At 42.4% G+C, this 19,482-nt stretch overlaps 1 protein-coding gene across 1 annotated transcript in view; it reads left to right on the top strand.

Annotated features, from left to right (window-relative positions):
• Positions 1 to 19,482, top strand: part of LOC138491761 (NACHT, LRR and PYD domains-containing protein 1a allele 5-like) — a 421,673-nt gene that overhangs the window by 301,683 nt on the left and 100,508 nt on the right. The window contains exon 12 of the mRNA XM_069618461.1: positions 9,403 to 9,541. Coding sequence (XP_069474562.1) covers positions 9,403 to 9,541 — 139 coding nt within the window. The remainder of the gene's footprint in view (positions 1 to 9,402; positions 9,542 to 19,482) is intronic.

The following is a 19,482-nucleotide window of genomic DNA, read 5'->3' as shown; positions in this document are numbered from 1 at the left end:
CTCTGGCTTGGGCCACCCCCCTAGTCACCGGAAATGACCCTGTCCTTCAGAATTTCGATGCATTTACTGCTTTTGTTAAACAAACCTTTGAGAGACCCGAAATCTCAATGGCAGCTGGTGAAGACTTGATGGACATTCGTCAAGGACAGTTTGATGTACTGTCTTATATCTCCTCTTTTAAGAGATTGGCCATGGAGACGGGTTGGTCGGAGCAGTCTCAATTTATTTTGTTCCGCAGAGGCCTTCGAGAAGAATTAAAAGACGAAATGGCTCACTTTCCTCGGCCTACTTCCCTGCAGGACCTTATGACGGCCGCCCTTCAGATGGAGTTCAGGATGCAAGAAAGGCGTCAAGAAAGAAGAAAAGCACGTACCTCCTTTTCAAGGACCTCCTCACCTCCTTCGGCAGCGCCCAAACCTCACGATGAGCCCATGTAAATCGGCACTACTCGCCGTTCTTTAACACCTGAAGAAAGAAGGAGGAGAAGGGAACAGGGCCTATGTGCCTACTGTGCCTCTGATCGCCACACGGTGCAAAATTGTACTGAACTAACCAAGAAACCGGCGGAAAACGCAAACCCTCGAACCTAGTGGGGACGGGTTATCGAGGGCAGTCTTCCAGTCCCTACGTTACTATGTCTATTGATTCCTCGAACCCTTCTGAAGATTCCCGCCTGATGGTTATAACGGTCCAGGTTACTATCAATGGCAGCCCAGTAGAGACACTGGCTCTCTTGGATTGCGGTGCCGCAGGAAACTTCGCTGACACCCTTTGGGTAGACAAAGTGGGTGCGTCACGGATAGACCGGGGCCACGGTCAGAAAGTAGAAGGAGTAGACGGCACACCTTTAAGTTCAGGACTCATTGTTCAAACAACCGAACCACTTCCTCTGACCATATTTCAACATTCAGAAGTCATTACCTTTGACATCATTCGAGCAGCCCATTTTCCTCTTATCTTGGGGATTACCTGGTTGCGACAACATAATCCCCATGTCGACTGGAAGTCTAATACTTTGCAGTTTAATTCCAGTTATTGTCAGACACACTGCTTTAAAGAAGCACATTACCAGGAGGTAAAGATATCTCCCACTGTTCTCCCCACGAGTATAGGGGTGCTTTCCATTGACTCGGTATTGGAAGAATACCCTATGGTGTTTGCTGAATCCGCTCCAATGGCGTTACCACCTCACAGACCGGAGGACTGCTCTATCGAGCTAATACCCAATGCCCTGGTTCCATTTGGACGAATGTTTGCTTTATCCAAGACTGAAAAGGACGCTTTACGAAAATATCTGGATGACAACTTGTGCAACGGTCTCATCAGACCCTCTAAATCCCCGGCGGGTGCTCCCTTGTTTTTTATTCCAAAGAGGGATTCTAAGGACCTTAGACCATGCATCGATTACAGGGGACTCAATAAAGTCACTCGTAAGGATAGATATCCCATGCCCCTCATTCCTGACATTTTGGAATCTGTACAGGGTGCAACAGTCTTCTCTAAATTGGATCTGCGCAATGCATATCATTTACTCAGAGTGAGTCCAGGAGATGAATGGAAGACGGCTTTCAGGACACCATTCGGCCTATACGAATACTACGTTATGCCTTTCGGACTGGTCAATGCTCCCGCTATATTCCAAAGGTTCATAGACCGAATATTCTCTGATTTATTGTTTATTTCAGTTGTGGTTTACCTTGACGACATTCTTGTTTTTTCACAGTCTATGTCAGAACATCTAAGACATCTCACTGAGGTCCTGGAGCGCCTTAAAAAACATCATTTATTGGCCAAACGTGAAAAGTGTGATTTTGGGGTATCCTCGGTCCCGTACTTAGGGTTCATCCTCTCACCACAAGGAGTACAAATGGATCAAAAGAAGATTGAGGCCATTCTCCATTGGCAGGCTCCTTCCTCAGTCAAAGAGGTTCAGAGATTCCTGGGACTGGCTAATTTTTATAGGCGTTTCGTGCCAGGTTTTTCCAACACTGTCCTACCTATTACCAATTTGTTAAAAAAGACATCTGTGCCTTTCATTTGGAGCCCTCAGGCTGAAGAAAGCTTTCAACTCTTGAAGAAGAGCTTCTGCAGCGCTCCCATCCTATGCCAGCCAGACCAAAGTAAACCTTTTATTGTGGAGACAGATGCCTCTGCCGCAGCTATAGGAGCAGTTCTACTACAAGAGCATGACAACGCTGAACACCCCATAGCATATCTATCAAAAACTCTCACTCCGAGTGAACGGAATTATTCAGTAATCGAACGTGAACTACTGGCCATGAAAAAAGCCTGTGAAGTCTGGAGACACCTCTTACAGGGGTGCAACCACCCTTTTGTAATACGGACAGACCATAAGAACCTACAAGTTTTACAGTCAATGGATTGCATAAATTCCAGACAAGCCCGGTGGGCGCATTTTTTCTCACAATATGACTTTACCATCACATATATTCCTGGAAGCCAAAACACTTTGGCAGATGCTCTGTCCAGAAAGGCTTTCTCCTCCCATGTTGCCTCATCCTGCCCGGAAAAGTTGTTTCCCAGGAATCGCATAGTTGCCACTATCTCTTCCCTGTTTCAATGGATAAAAGAAGCTGTCTCCTTACGTCCAGAACCTCGCGGCATGATCCAAAAAGATGGTTTGTTCCTGAAGAAACAGAGGATCTGGATACCATCCAAACCTCTTCAAAAAGACATATTGTCCTGGTGCCATGATCACAAGACAGCAGGCCATAGGGGACAAGCCAGCACCTTGGACTTGATTAGTAGAGCTTTTTATTGGCCTAATATGTCTAAAGATGTCAAACATTATGTCAAGTCCTGCAGAGTCTGCTGTCAGAGTAAAAACAACACAAAGAAACCCATAGGTCTGCTGCAACAAGATGCCATCCCGGAACGTCCGTGGAGTCATATATCGACGGATTTCATTGTGGACTTACCTTTGTCCCACGGATGTTCATGCTTAATGGTGTCCATCGACTCTCTCACCAAGATGGCTCATTTTTCTCCACTCCCTGGTATACCAACTGCCGATGGTATGGCATTAGTATTCATTAAAGATGTGTTTCGACTCCATGGTCTCCCCGACAAGATTGTATCAGACCGAGGAAGCCAATTCGTCTCCAGATTCTGGAAATCCTTATGCGCCGCTCTTAATATTCAGCGCGCTTTGTCATCAGGATATCATCCCCATACAAATGGGCAGACAGAGCGGTTAAACGCCACGTTGGAACAATATTTGCGCAGCTACACCAATATGGAACAAGACAACTGGGTGGATATGCTGCCGACGGCGGAGTTCGCATATAATAATGCCAGCCATTCCGCAAGCAAGATGTCTCCATTCTATTGCTCATATGGCTTTCATCCCCGAGCCATCATTCCCCATTTTTTCTGCAAACCTGCTCTTCCGGCGGTCGAGGAGGCACTAATCCGAATAAGGGACATCCAAGACAAAGCCAAGTTGAACCTCAGAGACAGCCTCCAGGCTTACAAGAGGCAAGCTGACCGGCACCGGCAGGTTGTACCTGATTGGGATGTGGGCACCAAGGTATGGTTATCCACTAAATACCTTCCTAGATGGTCTCGCCCATCTAAACTGTCCCCCAGGTTTATCGGTCCCTATCCCATTTCTGCCAAGATCAATCCAGTGGCCTTCCGCCTAAAGCTGCCACATTCTCTTAGGCGGATACACCCAGTGTTTCACGCATCTCTTTTGAAGAGTGCAGAACAGTCATTAAGGGCTCGTCCTTTCCCCACTCTTTCTCACTCACTTGATGTTCCTGAGTATGAAGTGTCCGGGTTGCTGGACTCCAGATACCGCAAAGGGCGCCTGGAATATCTGGTGCATTGGAAGGGTTTTTCACATACGGAGGACTCTTGGGAACCAATTGCACACATCCACGCTCCTATCCTTCTCCGGAAGTTTCACCGTTTGCATCCCGGCAAACCGGGTGGCCTGGGTCTTGGAGGGGGGCATACTGTCATGCGCCGCTTCAGCACCTGGCGTCTTTGGCCCCGCTGCCGCTTAGGGACTTCCTGTTTCCCGTCACGCTGACGCGACGGTTCTCTCTATGCGGTCTAGTCTTCTCCGCCGTAGCGCTATTTAACCACTCCTCTCCCAGATCACTGCGCGTTGCAACCTTCCACGGTCAGCTGCTTTTCCTCGCTGCCGCGGTCTTGCTACACGCAGTTTACCATTTGCTCCTTGAGCATTTCTCTTACTCTTTCCATCCTTATTTACCGGTCCTACTCCGGTCCCAGCTTTTCGTCTCCTCTCTACCTTCATTCCTCTGTTTCCAGCCCTCTGCCTTCACTTGTTTACTTTATTCTATGGGCGTATTTGCCGTGTTATATTTCTCCTGGTTCCTGTTGCTGCCTTCTCCCATTATCTAACCGCATACACGTCCAGCGGCCATCAGCATACCTTCCGGTCCAAGGGGTTTTTGCCTATTCTGGCTTTTTTCCCCCTTCCTGTCTCTCCCGGGAGGGGGATACGGTCAGGGCGCATTTACACGCTCTCACTGTGGCTTCCTCTTGTGGGAGACACTCTCAACCAAGAAAAAAGGAAAAGGATTATACGGCACATCGAGCACTCAGTCCAGCTGAAGAGGATTTCGACTCCACAGGTGAGGAGGTTGAAGAGAGAAAGAAGGGTATTATAACAGTGGTAGAAACGGAGGCTGACATTATCCTCTTATTTCTCGTCTTAATTTTCTATCTAAACTCTGACTATTCACTCTAAACTTTCCACATAAATGCAATCTAGCTCTCTTCTTCCTCTTCTGCATTCTGCGTTTTGTCCGGATCACTTTACGGAGACTGCTCTTTTACATGCCACCAGTTTCTTTACCTTCTCTCATCCTGTAAATCAGCCCTCTTTTCTTATTACTCCTGACCATTCTGCCACTTTTTGACATGATGGATCACTCTATTGTTTGTTCTTCGTATCATACATCAGGTACTGGCCTATAGTAGTTTTTTCTTTTTTCTCTGATCATACATTTGCGTTGGGGACTCATCTTCCCTTTTTTGTTTTCGTGACCAGCAAGTTTCTAATTTTGGTCCTTTATTTTTTTCTTTAAACATTTTTCCTCTTTCTTCGATTGTTCAATCTTTTGGTTTTTCCTACTACTTCTATGCCAATGACTCTGAAATCTTTTTCACTTTTTCTTCTTTTCTGATTTGCGTCATCTATTGTTAAATGTTTATCAGCTTTTGAGCTCTGGAGTCGTTCATGCACTACATCTTACTCCCTCTGAAACTGAAATTCTATTCTTTCCTGCTCCTTCTCCTAACTATTACTATATTCCTCATCCATTTCCTTTTGCCCAAATGTTCTTTCTTTGACTTCCTCTGCTGGCAATCTTGGTGTCAACATATTCAATTCTTGCTTGATCTTGCTGCTACCAGCGTTACAATATTCAATCTTTTCTTACCGTCTCTGCTACCAAGTTTCTAATTCTTACCATGTTTCTTTCACATCTTGACAATTGATTTTCTCTTCTTGTGAGTCTTCCTGTCTATGTACTTGCTCCTCCTCACAAAATCTCTAGTGGGTCTCCCCTGAAGTTTATCCATAAAAAGGACACGACTCTATTTTCATTTGGTTCTTTGCTCCTCCTCAGTCAGTTTTTATTTCTGCAATTCAAATTGTTTTACTCTCTTCATTCTTCACCTCATTGGCTATCTCTTCCTTCCCACGATCTATTTTCTTTTCTTTGTATTGTTTGCTTGGTGTCAGTTTATGTACCATCTCTGTTACTTTGTTTTTCACCTCGATATCTACTGACAGGACATCGTCCTCAGTCTTGCTCTCACTCTCTTGGTTCCTAGACTCTGGAATGTCTTTCATTTTGTTCCTCTTCTGTGTTGACCAATGTCCTTTTTTCTCTTAGACCTGGTCGTCTCACTTCTGAATAAAATTAGTCTTCATGTTTGATCAACTATGCTACTTGCAATTACTGTAACTATGTTCAGCACTTTGGCGAAATCTCTTTATACATTCAAAAAATAAATACATGAAATGTATCATTTTGGTTGGTTTGTGTTTAAAAAATGGTACCCAGATATTGTGCACCCATTATATCAATATTATTTATAAACTTATAGACTGAGGGTGGGATCATTCATTGCAAGTTCAAGTTGAAAATCCTTTATTTGGCTTTCTCCATTAAAACATATACAACAGTTACAACATTCAAATCTCCCAACATTCCAAAATCCCAATTGCCGCAAGTATAAAAGGAGTAAAACAAACCCCAAAAAAACTCTCATTGTACAAATGAAAACAGCCTTATGTAGTGCGCAAGACGGTAGAGTGCTCACCTTAGCCTTGTCTGGTTCTTTACCGATTCCTATCACTTTCCTTGTCAGCTCCTTTTTAATTTTTTTAAATTGCCCAGCTGGCAACTCCTTCACACCCTTGTGTCCCCATTTACTCAAGATGGCACACCCATTGTTGTACCCTTTATACCCTCTCACCCCAGGATTCTGAGCACACCATCGCGGCCAGAGGGTTTCAATATTGGGGTTCCTTAAAACCAACACATGCATCTTTAAAAAAGCTGTTGCGATCCTCATATTTGCCAGTACAGCTATACTTGGGACTCCCAACTCCAATCTAAGTACACTATTTGGTTCCCCCCGAAGGGAGTCCAGTTAATTCTATTTACATTTAATTCTGGGATACCTCCATTTGGTTGCATTTTGAACCCCACCCTCATTGTTTTCCCATATAGAATCATTGACCCTACTATGACTCTATAAACTTACAAACATTTGTTAAGAATCTTGCCCCCATATTTATAATAAAATCTAATCAGGCCACCCATCCTTGACCTTCATTTTGTGGTTACAGCATTAATGTGCGGAGCCCAACTTCCAGACCTATCGAAGGTGAGCCCCAGATAGCAAAAAGTGCTAACCAGTTCGATCCTGTAGACCATTAACTGTCACGTAGAGTTATTTTTACCTTTCCCAAAAAACAATATTTTAGTTTTCCCCATATTAAGCTAAAGGCCATTAGAGCAGACGTAATTGGCTGCATAGTCCAGGCTTATTTGTAACCCCCATGGAATAAGCTAAAACACTGGTGTAGCGTCTGCGAATAAAAGTGAACCATCTGACACATTTTTTAGTGAGGGTGGGGCGATTTTCTCCTCGCTCTGTTCAGGGCTACAATCTGAGAGGAAAATAATAAATAAAATCAGGGCCAGTGAACGTACCTGTTTTACCCCCTTATTAGTATTAACATTCTGGGCAAATCCTTCCTTAGATGGGCAGTTTACTGCTGCGTGAGTATCATAACAGATGTGTATTAGCTTCAGCAATGCTTTTGGAACCCAAAGTGATTCCAGTTTCTTCCAAAGAATACACCTGTCTATGGAATCAAAGGCCTTTTCCAAGTCTAAAAATGCTACCTATAACTTGCCCCTTCTAACCTTACAATACTTCTCAATTCAAATATTCATAATAAAACATTCATCAAGGGTGGAAAAACCGTTCCTAAACCCTGCTTTGGTCAATATATTATTACTCTCAACCCATTCCTCTAGTCTCTGAATCAAACATTTACAAAAAAGTGTATTGGCTGTGTCCAATAGTGATATAGGTTGACAGTAATTTGGGTCTGTGATAGTACCTTTTTTTTTAAATCGGGATAATTAAACTCCCACTCCAAGATTTAACCGCAGCTCCCTCTTTTGAGACTGCATTAAAAATCCCTGTGAGTAAAGGAGACCACCATTCCCAGAACAATGTATGAACATCAGAGCCAAAACCATTTGTGCTGGTGGCTTTCCACAGGGGCAAGGTTTTAATTGATAGGGCAACTTCCCCCCTCAGAGAAGACTATATCCTCAACCCCGTGAGGGTTTATCCTACCATCAATGATTAATTCTGGTTGGAAAGAAATACTTTGATAGCGCTTAACCCAGTCTTCCGGCGAAATAAATCCCCACACCACCAGTCTCCAAAAAATGTTAATGTCTTTATTCAAGACAGCCTCCTTCATCAAGTCCCATAGTTTGATCCCATACAACTTTTTCTTTTCTTTCAAGACAGATTTATAATCTTTTTTGGATTTAGCAAGAGTTGTCCCACTCATTGTCCCCCATTTAACAGAGTCATTCAGCCAAACTGGAAGAGCTTTGCATTCTGCATCATGCCAACGCCTTCCCAATTGGGATGTCCCTGCATTAGGTACAAGCGACGAACACCTTTCTCTAATGTCCTCCATAAGGGATTGGAATTCTAGAAGAAATGTCTCCCTGTGGTAATTTCCCCCCAGCAGACCAGCCACTTTAAACTTAATTGATGGGAGATTAATAATGTTTCCAAAAGTGGCCTTTCCTATTTCCCTTGTAGTCCATTGCAATGGCGATGGTCAAAGACGGGAGCTTAAACCTGTCATAACATGAAGATTTGCCGCAAAGGTAAGAGGGGAGTGGTTGCTATCCGGGCATTTAATTACAAGAAAGTCCAATATCCTCTGGAAAAAATAACAATGAACTAAACACTCTATAGTGGATGAGCTGGCTCCCCGCCCGTATGTACACCTAGGGGGAGTGTCGCCCTTACACCTGCCATTCAGTTCCTCCATACAGTAGTCCTCCATAAAGGAATCAAGAAAATGTCAAAAGGCTTTAACGCTCTGCAGTGATTAGATTACTAATATGAACCAATTTCCATGTTCAGCATTTTAATTGCCAACTCAGTTGCACTGGAAAGGTTTTAGCATGAGCATGCATTAGGTGTAATGTAAAAGTAAACTGTGTCTCTATAGGAAAGTGAAAGCATTGTCACATAGCTTTTCTTTGGTGCGTTCAGTTGGATGTTGCAGTGAAAACAAAGATCCTACCAGATATAGAGTGTCTTGTTAAAACGAAATCTTGCCTGGAAATTGTATTGTTGTTTCTGTCTGCTTTTGAAGTTAGAACCTTTAGAATACAGTCAATATCATAGTTATTGACTGCACTCCGAACATTCTGATTGTGAGAGAGCAGGTCAATTATGACTTTCATGTGCTAATCTGACTTTTTTTTTCTTTTGTCCTTTGTGCTCGAAACTTAATAAATCATGATATGACTTCAATACATAAAGTGATCAATCACACGTTATTCGAAAACCTGACAGTTGATGGATGACAAGCTTGAAACAATCATAGCCACTATGAATGCATCTGTCCAGCTTCTAGCTGATCCCCATTACAGAAGGAGACCAGCTATACGCAAATCTGGAAATTGCCATTTTGTAAATCCTTGAGCTCTGGAATATGCTTATGAGCCACCCACACACTTTCCTGGATTTTAAATAGCATACGTGTACATGCTTTATATATGTCTAAATGTTTTTATTTTCGTCATTTTTTTCATCTGTCATCTGTCTCACTTTGTGTTTTAGGATTTTCAATTTCATGATGATTCTATTGCAAAACTTAAAAGTTATTATGAAGTTTATTTTGGGGAAGCTGTGGAGTTTAAACTGTCATTGGTTGAGGCAGAGTCAGATGAAATAGTGTGGACTTCAAAGCTAAGAGCATGTAAGTATTTTTCTTATTTTGAATCATATTACTTAAAACTCTTATTTTACAGCTTCCGTGTTTGCTTGCAGATCTGAAAAACTCCAATTATTGTATATAGTCAGAATCAAAAAATAGATCTATTTTGGAATTTGTTTTCTTTGCAGTCGGATTCAAAGGTTTAGGGTGGCATGCTCTATCTACATAGAGAGCTCACTGAAAATAGATACAAAATACAAGTTAAATAAAATTCTCACAACCTACATATAACAACTATTCCTTGTTTTTCAACTTACATAACAAAACACATATTTCAATCATAGCTGATGCCTTGTTGATAGTGATAGTTTTAATGCTTAGTCCTGTACAAGCCCTGGTTACAGCAAACATATCAGCTATGCAGACCAAAAGCAACAGATAGACGAGACATTCACACTTTACCCAATACAAAAAAACACGACTGGAGATTATATTACACATCTGAATTAACTAAGTGTATTCAACAATGGCTTCATGTTAAAAATCCTCTGGGCTATCATATGTTAGAAGGGCAAATATTGTGCTTATAAAGCCATGAATGACTATGCTCTTGATTCAGAAGTTTGGGCAAGAGGCGCTTTGTTCAGTTGAGCTCTAATGCTGGATACTTGAAGCGGCACAATTCTAGCGTAAAATCTGTCCTGGGATCACTCGTCATCATAAAAAACTACTGGGTGACGTCAGTTACCATGCACATGGTGAATCAAGAGGAAATAGTGCTTTTCTGAATGTACTGCAAAAAGGACAGAATATCAGAACATGCAGAGGTTTTTGTACCGATATCCTCTCACAGAGGAACATAAAGCAGTTATTAGCATGCTCGCCTGACAACCAATAGTATAATGGCTGCTTAAATGGATCAAAAGCCCCTGTAGTTAGAAACCCATTACAGCTATTTCTCTCTACATGTAAATACAGATGAAAGATCCAATTTCTGTAGCCCAACATTTTCCATGTGGTTGCTAATTGTTTTACCTTGGCATTAATCACTTCTTGGCACCCATGTAAGCAAGCATCAAACATTTAATGTCACTTACACTTGTCCCAGTTCATCAATAAGTGAGTCAAGTCCGCCACATTCTACCACCAAATGGATTCCAAGAGTAACATGTGATTCCATCACAATATATCAGTCAGGAACTGATTTCTAGTTCCTCATGCAGGATGAATGCTAAGGATTAATGTAGGTTTTTTTTCTTTTCTAAAAAAGAAGGGAAACCCGGGTTACACCTGTATAAATATACGTGCAGCCCTGATCATGCCCCGGAAACTATAAACACCAAAAAACAAATATGAGATCAGGATTAAGTAGGTATCCACAACATTCAAAAAACAGAGTGGGAGATTAGTGTATAGCATCACAGTTGAGTAAACATTTAACGATCAATGGAAATCTGGTGTATGAATGAAACAAATGTTAATAAATATTTTAAAAAACAAATAAACACACATAATTATGTATACACAATCACAAAGACAAACTTAATCCGATAATCATTGCTAATACATCCAAAAATAAACAACAAATTGTAAAGTGTTGTAGTGACTCCTGTCTAACAAAATGTAGACTAACTGTTGAGGAAGATATGGTCTATAAACAAATTACAAATCACATAGAGATATTGCTCAAATTGTAATGCCCGAAGGTTTATACATCTGCCATAGTAATGTTACAGTGGCTTGTGCTCGACATGTTTCAGTTCCTAATTATTATAAATAGATGACCCTTCCTCAGGAGCTGGTGAAATGAGTCATGCTTTGTTGTTGCACGTCTAAAATGGCAACCCTACCTGTGTTTGTACAATAGAGGCTTATGTCTTTTCAAATCTCTGATTTGTGCGCTGTGCAATACCAACAAAAAGGAAAAAAGTGTAGCATTAGTGCTACTTGTCATGTAGATAGAGGGTTAAACTAGCCCTCTCTAAACAGCCCAAAGGTAGTAGGAATTAATAGTCAAATTACCTCTGGGTACTGGTGGTGGAGTTCTTCACTAAAGGACACAGGTCTGTAGCTAATCCTTTGAATGAATGTGTATCTGGGAACACACCAGAGGTTATGTTAAAGAACCTAGAAGGGATTTATTGGATGGCAATGCAATAGACACTGACTCTTTTAGAGGAACACTGGAGCAACTATTAATCGTTAAAACAGTTAATATTACCTAGGTCTGTAATGTCTTCTCTGTGGAAAAACATTTAAGCCCAGGAGGCACCTCACAAGATGATTGTGGGACAGTAAAAGAATCTGCTACAACAAAAGTTAAATATTGAGGTAAGTTTCGAGCTTGGATGGATTCACTAATAATTTCTCGTATGTTAGCTCACTTCAAGTATCTGGTTAGTTCCACTCTGCAATGTACCGTGGAATGGGAAAAGTCGGCCTCCTCCAATCCTGGCACTCAGGCGATCACAAAGGCCAGTCTGCTGAAATATACAATTAACCAGGCTAAATAACTTCTCTTAAAATGGTTATTAATTATCGTAACATTAGTTGTGTGAGACCTTACCGTCCAGTATAGAGAAATAACTGTAGCCGTCTTATGATATGTGGCTTCTGCAGAACTGCTCTGTGGCGGTCTTGGTCTGCATCGTTACCCTTGATTGCAAGGGGCAGTAAGTTACCTAGGCTGCTATGAGTGCAGACACGGACGTGTAAGTTCAAGGAGGCGAGCAGCATTGAGAGGGATGAACGGAGTGCAGGGAGGTCATTTCAGCAAAATGCCAGGGGTCGCGGAAGTGACATCCCATGACCTTTGATCTCTGATGACATCACAGGAAGATGTAATTTCACCCCACCCCAAAGTGACACCATGGGTGTGATAGCACACAACCTTTCAGCCCTTGACAAAACAGGAACTGGCATCACATAGCATTGTTCCTAAGTACACTACGAAAAATATGGTTACAATATCACTGTAATGTGATATAAATTTCATACAAGAATGGATCACCATATGTATCATTAATATCAGTGTTTATAGGCTCATATGGCCAAATTACTGTGAATGCAAGCAGAAGTCCAAGGTAAAATGATAATGATGTATTATTGTATAGCACTTATACTTAAGCGCTTTATATAGAACAAATGTACATACAATTTCACCCAACCTGTGTTGGTACTCATGTATCGACCTCAGAAGGATGAAAGGCTGAGTTGGCCTTGCTAGGATTCGAAACTGCAACCTGCAGATCACACACACATCGCACCAAAGAGTGCTCAACCCACTAAGCTATCTCATCGGCTATAGTAAAAAGAGCAATTACATGCATGAATGTTCTCATAGTCAGAAAGTAAATTACACTCTGTAGTGGATACAATTAAACTGGTAACTGTGAACAGCAGGCCAGTTCATCTGAAGGTCTGGTGCAATTCTGGCCACATGTCAAGCTTGCATGGATCTACTTTTCAGGCTTTGTAAGTTGGCAAAATACATGCCATTAGGAGGGTTCGTAACTATGTATTAAATAATTTAGAGTAGCGCAGGGAAAGGAGCACACTCGCACAGCATCTCGTACTGTGGGCCCTCGTTACCTCATACATGCAAACAAACAGCCTGAACAACATGCTAGGGAGATAGGAAATAACGACACATTACAATAAAGCATTAATTGTGGCACAATTAAATCAAGGGCCACTTTAGGTGTTATGGTCAAACATTTCTACACTACACAAACGTTCAGGCACAAGAATTTTGTCAAGTGTCCGAGGACACCGAGATTGAATGTCTTGTGATGATCGTAACAGAGACAATGGCAGAAAAAAACAGCCTATAACTGCAACCTGTCAAAAGCAACATACATAGGGCCTCATTACGAGTTAGGTGGTAAGTGGTAAAATTGGCAGTTACTGAGTTACTGCGAATTTAACCACTACTCCAAATTATGAGTTTTGGTTTTGAGTGGAAAGCCTGGAGGTAAATCGTTCCACTCAATGCCAAAAATCAACAGAATTGGCAGAATTACCGCAGCAGTAATTCTGCCACATTAATTCTGCAAAAAAAGCCCCATTTGGTCCAATTTACCCAAAATAAATGGGGAATTACACCGCCACTTCCACTTGTAGTGAGGCAGAAATTCCACCTGACCAAGTGGCTGTAACAGTAATTCCTCAGGGCTATTTGGTGGAGTTACATCTGCATTTCCACCTAGAAATGGATGCTTACTCTACTCTAAATTCTTTTGGGAAGTTTTTTTTCTGCATTGTGAATTTGAGGTGTTTAAGAACAGACTAAATCAGTGACTCAACTCCTGAAATGCCTAAAATAAACCTTTAATGAGTTTAGCAATTATTGTATATAATTCCTATTCTTTCTTATTTGGAGTCACTGTTACATTTGTGGAACCCCCTGTTTTTTAAGAGGACTGAACAAGAAAGCCTGCACTCCAGAAACAAAGAGCCACATGGGGCTGGCCACAGCCCAAGAGCTTTTGTTTGTAAAAAGAAAGAAAAACAAAGGAGACCACAGGGGTAGCAAGGAAGAGCACAGGGGTCCAAGGAAGAGCACAGGGGTTGCAGTAGCGACCCCTTCCAACCTCCAAATGACATCCCTGGCGGAGTAGTGCTATACAGAGGGTCGGCAAGGAGACTGGAAAGGAGGGCAGGTGACAGATGAGAAGACAGTGTGCATGGGTGCAACCGGTACTTCAGAGGAGAAGAGATTAGGCAAGCCTTTCTATCAGGTTAGGTGCTTTTACTAACCTATAGGAGTGCAATGTTCTCCCGCCACAGCTAATAATTTGTTATTAGAATAGATTTCACTGATGAAACTTTCAATAAGATCCTAAGTAAATACACCACATGTTCACTAGTACGTCTGTGAATACCATAAATGTAATGAACGCCTCTTTTCTATATGCAATTTAGGTCGGTAGTAAGCCTAATCTCTATATTAATAAATGATTTGACCCACTTCATATACTGCCCCTTGATAGACATGCATTTTCTTTGTCCAGCCTGTTCTCTGTGGCCTTGGTTTTGGGTTTCCCCACATGCCCTTGAATTTCCCTTTCCTTAATGCATTCTGTGTATGCCCACATCAATATTTATAAGCACATAGCTGGTATGTGCCATTAAAATACATTTCTTTGCCTAAAGTAAGACTTGCAAATAGCCCATGCCAATTCTTGGTGTATCATGTGGAAGTGTTTTTTATAACACTCTCCATACAAACATTGAAATGAAGAGGGGTCAGCACAGAATGTTGCCTTACATCTGCAACGGAATGGAGAAGAGAGTTTGCCATTTAAACCATATCTAACTCCTGCATGGGTAAGGGTGTGTGGGATTTCTTGGACAGGACAGCTGTTCCACATGCCTTCTACCTTACTTTCTTTAGGAGGCTCAAAAGCATCAAGCAGGTCTTCTGGGTGTTCCTGATGGATTTGACGTGAATCAGAATGTTCAGTCCAGGTGACTCCAAGCTGGCAAGCAGCTTGAAGAAGCTCCATCGGATTAATATGGTTGTAAACCAGAATGTTTGACTGCCCTTCTCTTGCAGCTGGATGCCCCTCAGTAGATTCAAAAACGGTTTTAGCTAGGCCCTTCTCATATATTGTTTCCCACAGCATTTGTGATGAACACAGTGAGCAGCACTCTAGAAAAGAAAAACAAACAGAATAGACTGATAAAATGTTTCCTGGTGATTAAGTAAATTGTAGTTATTTTTTATTGGATAAAGGCAATTGTGCTTCTACCAAGCATGGCACAATAGGACCAAAACACCAAAGCATTTACGAAGGGGGTGTTTGTAACTAAACTTCTGCTTTGTAGGAGTATAGGAGTAAGCAGTGAATAAACCACCTACTCACCCTCACACTTCTACAAACCAATAGTGATCCCAATCAAAAAGGTAAAACAAACACAGTTAAACCTCCTTCACATTTATTGGTAATAGGGCCAGGGAAGGCTATACTCTCAAGAGGGTTGTGAATGTGATCCAGTAGCAACCCAAACAGCAAAGCATAGCAGTCTAAAATAAAATGAATGTCCAATCAGCGTTCTACAAACATATATATACTTTAAGACAATACACCATCTGCAATAATAACTAAATAAAAAAACACTGTACAAATCCCACCCCTGTGGAAAGAATAGAAAATATGCGAAGAAGAAAAGATGCTGCACTCTGAATAAGAATACAGGGTTGAAAGGCAATTCAGCAACCACAACTTTCTTTATAAAGGATATGTCTTTTGATGACAAAGTTGCACAAGTGACCTTACCAGTTTCTAGTGCCAAGAATTGACCAGTGGAGCAGATATGGGTCAATAGTACATTCTTGGTGGTTTGAAAGCATCAGACCTGGCTTCAGGCTGTTGTGTGAGTGGATCGAACTCAGTTTGTTTGCAGTAAGTCGTGTTGGCCCAAGTGGCATGCTGGCATCGAGTTGGTTTGAATGCGGCGGCACACATCAGTTCGAAGGCAGTGTTCGCGTAATGCACATTGGAAATGCTCACCAGGATAGGTTCTGGGACAGCCTGTTTGAGACGTGTAGTAACTGCTGTGTAGGGTCAATGCACAATGCTCCAGCAGTTCAAGTCAAAGGTCATCGATGGTTCAAAGCAGTGATCCTGATGTTCCAGTGTGTGATTGACAAAGCGGGTGTTCACATTTCAGCTGGGTTGAGTCGTTCAGTAACTGCTCGTTCGAGTCAATGAGTAACACTCCAGTGATTCAAGTCGATTCTGGTGATGAGCGGTTGATTCGAGCAGAGCAGGTGAAGGGCTCTGCAACTATATGATTCGGCATCAAGCTGGTTCGAAGTTGCAAGCACAGTGGTCTGAAGGTTCGGTTTAGCTCCAATAGCTGTACCGGTGGGTCCCTTTGGTTCGATGGTGGTGAATGTAGTGTAAATGTTTTGATCGATTTGATGCAGCAGAACAGGGAGCCTTAGTTGATAGTGTGCTCCAGCTGCAGGGAGACCCACTCCAGGGGCTCTAGGATAGGATGAGTCCATACAAGGGTTTAGTGCCAGGTCCTGGTCCACAGCAAGAGTCACTGCCATTGTGCCTTACGAATGGGTAGAAAGCAGAGCTATCTTCTGCCTTGGAGTGCTCCATCTTTTCCTCAGGTTGAGGGCTTTGTAAAAATCAACTCTCCCAAAAGAGTTCTAAATTAATTCTTCCTCAGGTGTTTGTCCAAGGGTGAATCAAAGAAGGAGTGGAAGATCCCTTATTTTAAAAGCAAACTTCCACAGGTGATTGAACAGCAGCAAGCTAGCTTTAAGGGGTTCAATCCCTGGCCTTAATATAAGTCGTCTTTGCCTTCTGACATCATACACACATTTCTTTATGCCAGAGGAAGTGGATTGGACTGGAAGGAGAGAGATGTACAGACAGAAACAAGATGGTGGAATCCTCCTCCAGCTATATCTGAGCTCTCTGCATCTACACTAACCCTGCCCCCATCCTTGTCAATAGCATCAAAGGCCCTCTTGGTATGCAGCGCCTTTGTCTGTTAGTCCATTTTGGATGTTTGTGCCCTTTGATTACTGTTTCCCATGCCTGGCCCTGCTGGGAGGCTCTCCTGCCAGAGAGAGGTGTTACTCAATCTCACAAAGGATAAAAGGAGAGGCATAGCAATCCAGTCTCCTGCCCTGTCAGTTGGCAGGGCCAGGCTGTCTGACCAGAATACACATAACCCTTCCACAGCTGGGCTAGGCTCAAAGTGCTGACACATGTATGATATCAAATTGATGTGGCTGCAATAAGTATGAGAGATACTAGCCACCATACTTTAAACTCTGGTATGGCTTATGTTTAAAGTTTACAACTGCCACCAGGATAGTAACTCTCTTAGTTATGTGGTTAGGGAACAGAGGTGCATATCTTAAATGCAGCTCCTGCCCTGAAGTGACTCGGCTGTCACTGAAGCTGTCAAGAGAGAACCTGTGACCTCTCGACCGGCTTTGTGCCACTAGAGAGTAGATACTGCAGATCAGGATACTGATTCAGCAGGGCACAGGTGTATACTATGGTTCCTAAATAGTCTCCAACACAAGATTCAAGATCAAAGATGTATCAATGAAAAATGAGCATGTCAGGATTGGATCAATGCTGTTTTACGTGGTTCCCAATTTAGGACACACCCCTTCTCTACTTGCTTTTGGTCTTTTCACTTTCTCTCAGAATTATTTTACTTCTTTGTGGTTTAATGTACCATTGTCCTCCTTTCTGAGTTCTTGACACATAGGGATTTGTCTCTGGAATCCAGAGTATAACATATCATGCTCTCTTTCATTGGAGTTTTTCCTTCCACCAGAGTTCATTCTCTTAAAGTTCTCTTTCTTGGGTTTCTGTGTCTTACAGATTCCCCTCTGTATGCAAGAATGTAGCATCTTACTTTCCTGGTCAGATGCACTAGACTGTGTCCCACCCTGGCGCACTCGACTGTGTCCCACCAGTACAATGTAGGGTTCTCTTGTTTTTCTGATGATTAGGGTTGTGCCTCTGTATCTGAGGATGCACGGTCTGACTTTCAGTGGCTCAATGTTCTCTTTCTTAAGTTTTCCAGGAGCTACTGCTGTTGAACATGCTCTCTCTTTCCATGCAGCTTTAGTGTTCATCCCAGTTACCTTCTGGCTGTTCTCTCACTCAACCACTTTCCCTGTTGTCTGCTCGCTGGTACACCAAAGCCCCAAAGCCTTGTGTCTCACTCTAATGCTTTGATGTTTGTGTTTGTTCTATGGTTTCGTCATTCTGTGTGCATTTAGAATGCTCTCTCTCTCTCTCTCTCTCTTCCCCCCTCTCTCTCTCTCTCTCTCTCTCTCTCTCTCTCTGTTTCTCTCTCTCTCTCTCTCTCATACCTCAATATAGGAGGCACACTCTCACAGCCTTTCTTCTGATGCTGTTGTCTTCCGAACTGTGCTTCAGTTTGTTAGGTCTGCTATCAGCTTTAGACTTTTCTTCTTACTCTTGCCTAGATGGATTCTCTTTGGGCTGGTCCAATTTCTGTGAATTGACCCTGTGTATTCGGAAACCTTGCATCAGCATCTCTTCCATTCCTGATTTCTCATTCCTGTCCGTGATGTAGGTCTCCTTACCCTCACTGGCTCTGTGTCAGACATAGACAAGCTCATGTTAATCAGCGCTGTAACATGATTCAAAGGTGTAAAAGCCTTGTGAACGGCTTTAACGCCTTCCAATCACGCCACAGCTCATTTTCAAGCATTTGTATGGCGGAGATGAGGGGCAGAACGCAACTTGCATTTTCTCCACCTCCTTTCTCTCCACCATATAAATTCTCCAGCATCTGCACCCGGCATGGATTTTCATGCTGGTGCAAATGCTGGAAATCCCTATGGGGTCCACCATCTTTATGCATAAAGCAGGCAGACCCCATAGGGATCCATTGTACACGCTTGCATGGCAGGGAGCATGTACAATTGCAATAAAACCCTCCCCAACATGCTCGCATGTTGGAGAGGGTTTAATTTCAATTGGGAACACTTTTTACCATGCATGCATGGCAAGTGGAGCTCACAAACAAAAGTAAAAGCTGCCTGGCATGCCTGGCAGCATTTACTCATTTTTCACTGCAGAGTGCAAATGTGAAGGGCAAAAGGTGGTGTACATACTTGTATGTCGCCTTTATATTTGCACCCTGCATTGCCAATGACAAACATTTGGTGGCGGGGACCCTCTTACTTTAAAGCATAAATGTAACAGGTCTTCACTGCCAAATTACTCATTTAAAGAAAATGAGCTCCACATTGGCTTGTCTCTGTGTCTTGTGAGCCACTGTCTTTTCTGTTTCGCTCACCAATGACCACCACAAAGCTCATCATTCGCATGTCGCTTCAGGCCCACATCTTGGCTGCCAAACATACTTCTGAACCTCCTCCTCCTTACATTTATAGGCTTGCTAGCTTAATAGCAGTTCACACTGTTACTTTGATGGAAAATGATCCTCCTCCTTCCAAAATC

This window comes from Ambystoma mexicanum, chromosome 10, assembly GCF_040938575.1.
Source record: "Ambystoma mexicanum isolate Mex_15411 chromosome 10, UKY_AmexF1_1, whole genome shotgun sequence".
Classification (NCBI taxonomy): domain Eukaryota; kingdom Metazoa; phylum Chordata; class Amphibia; order Caudata; family Ambystomatidae; genus Ambystoma; species Ambystoma mexicanum.
Note: the sequence above shows the minus strand (reverse complement) of the source record. Positions and strands in the feature narration are given on the sequence as shown.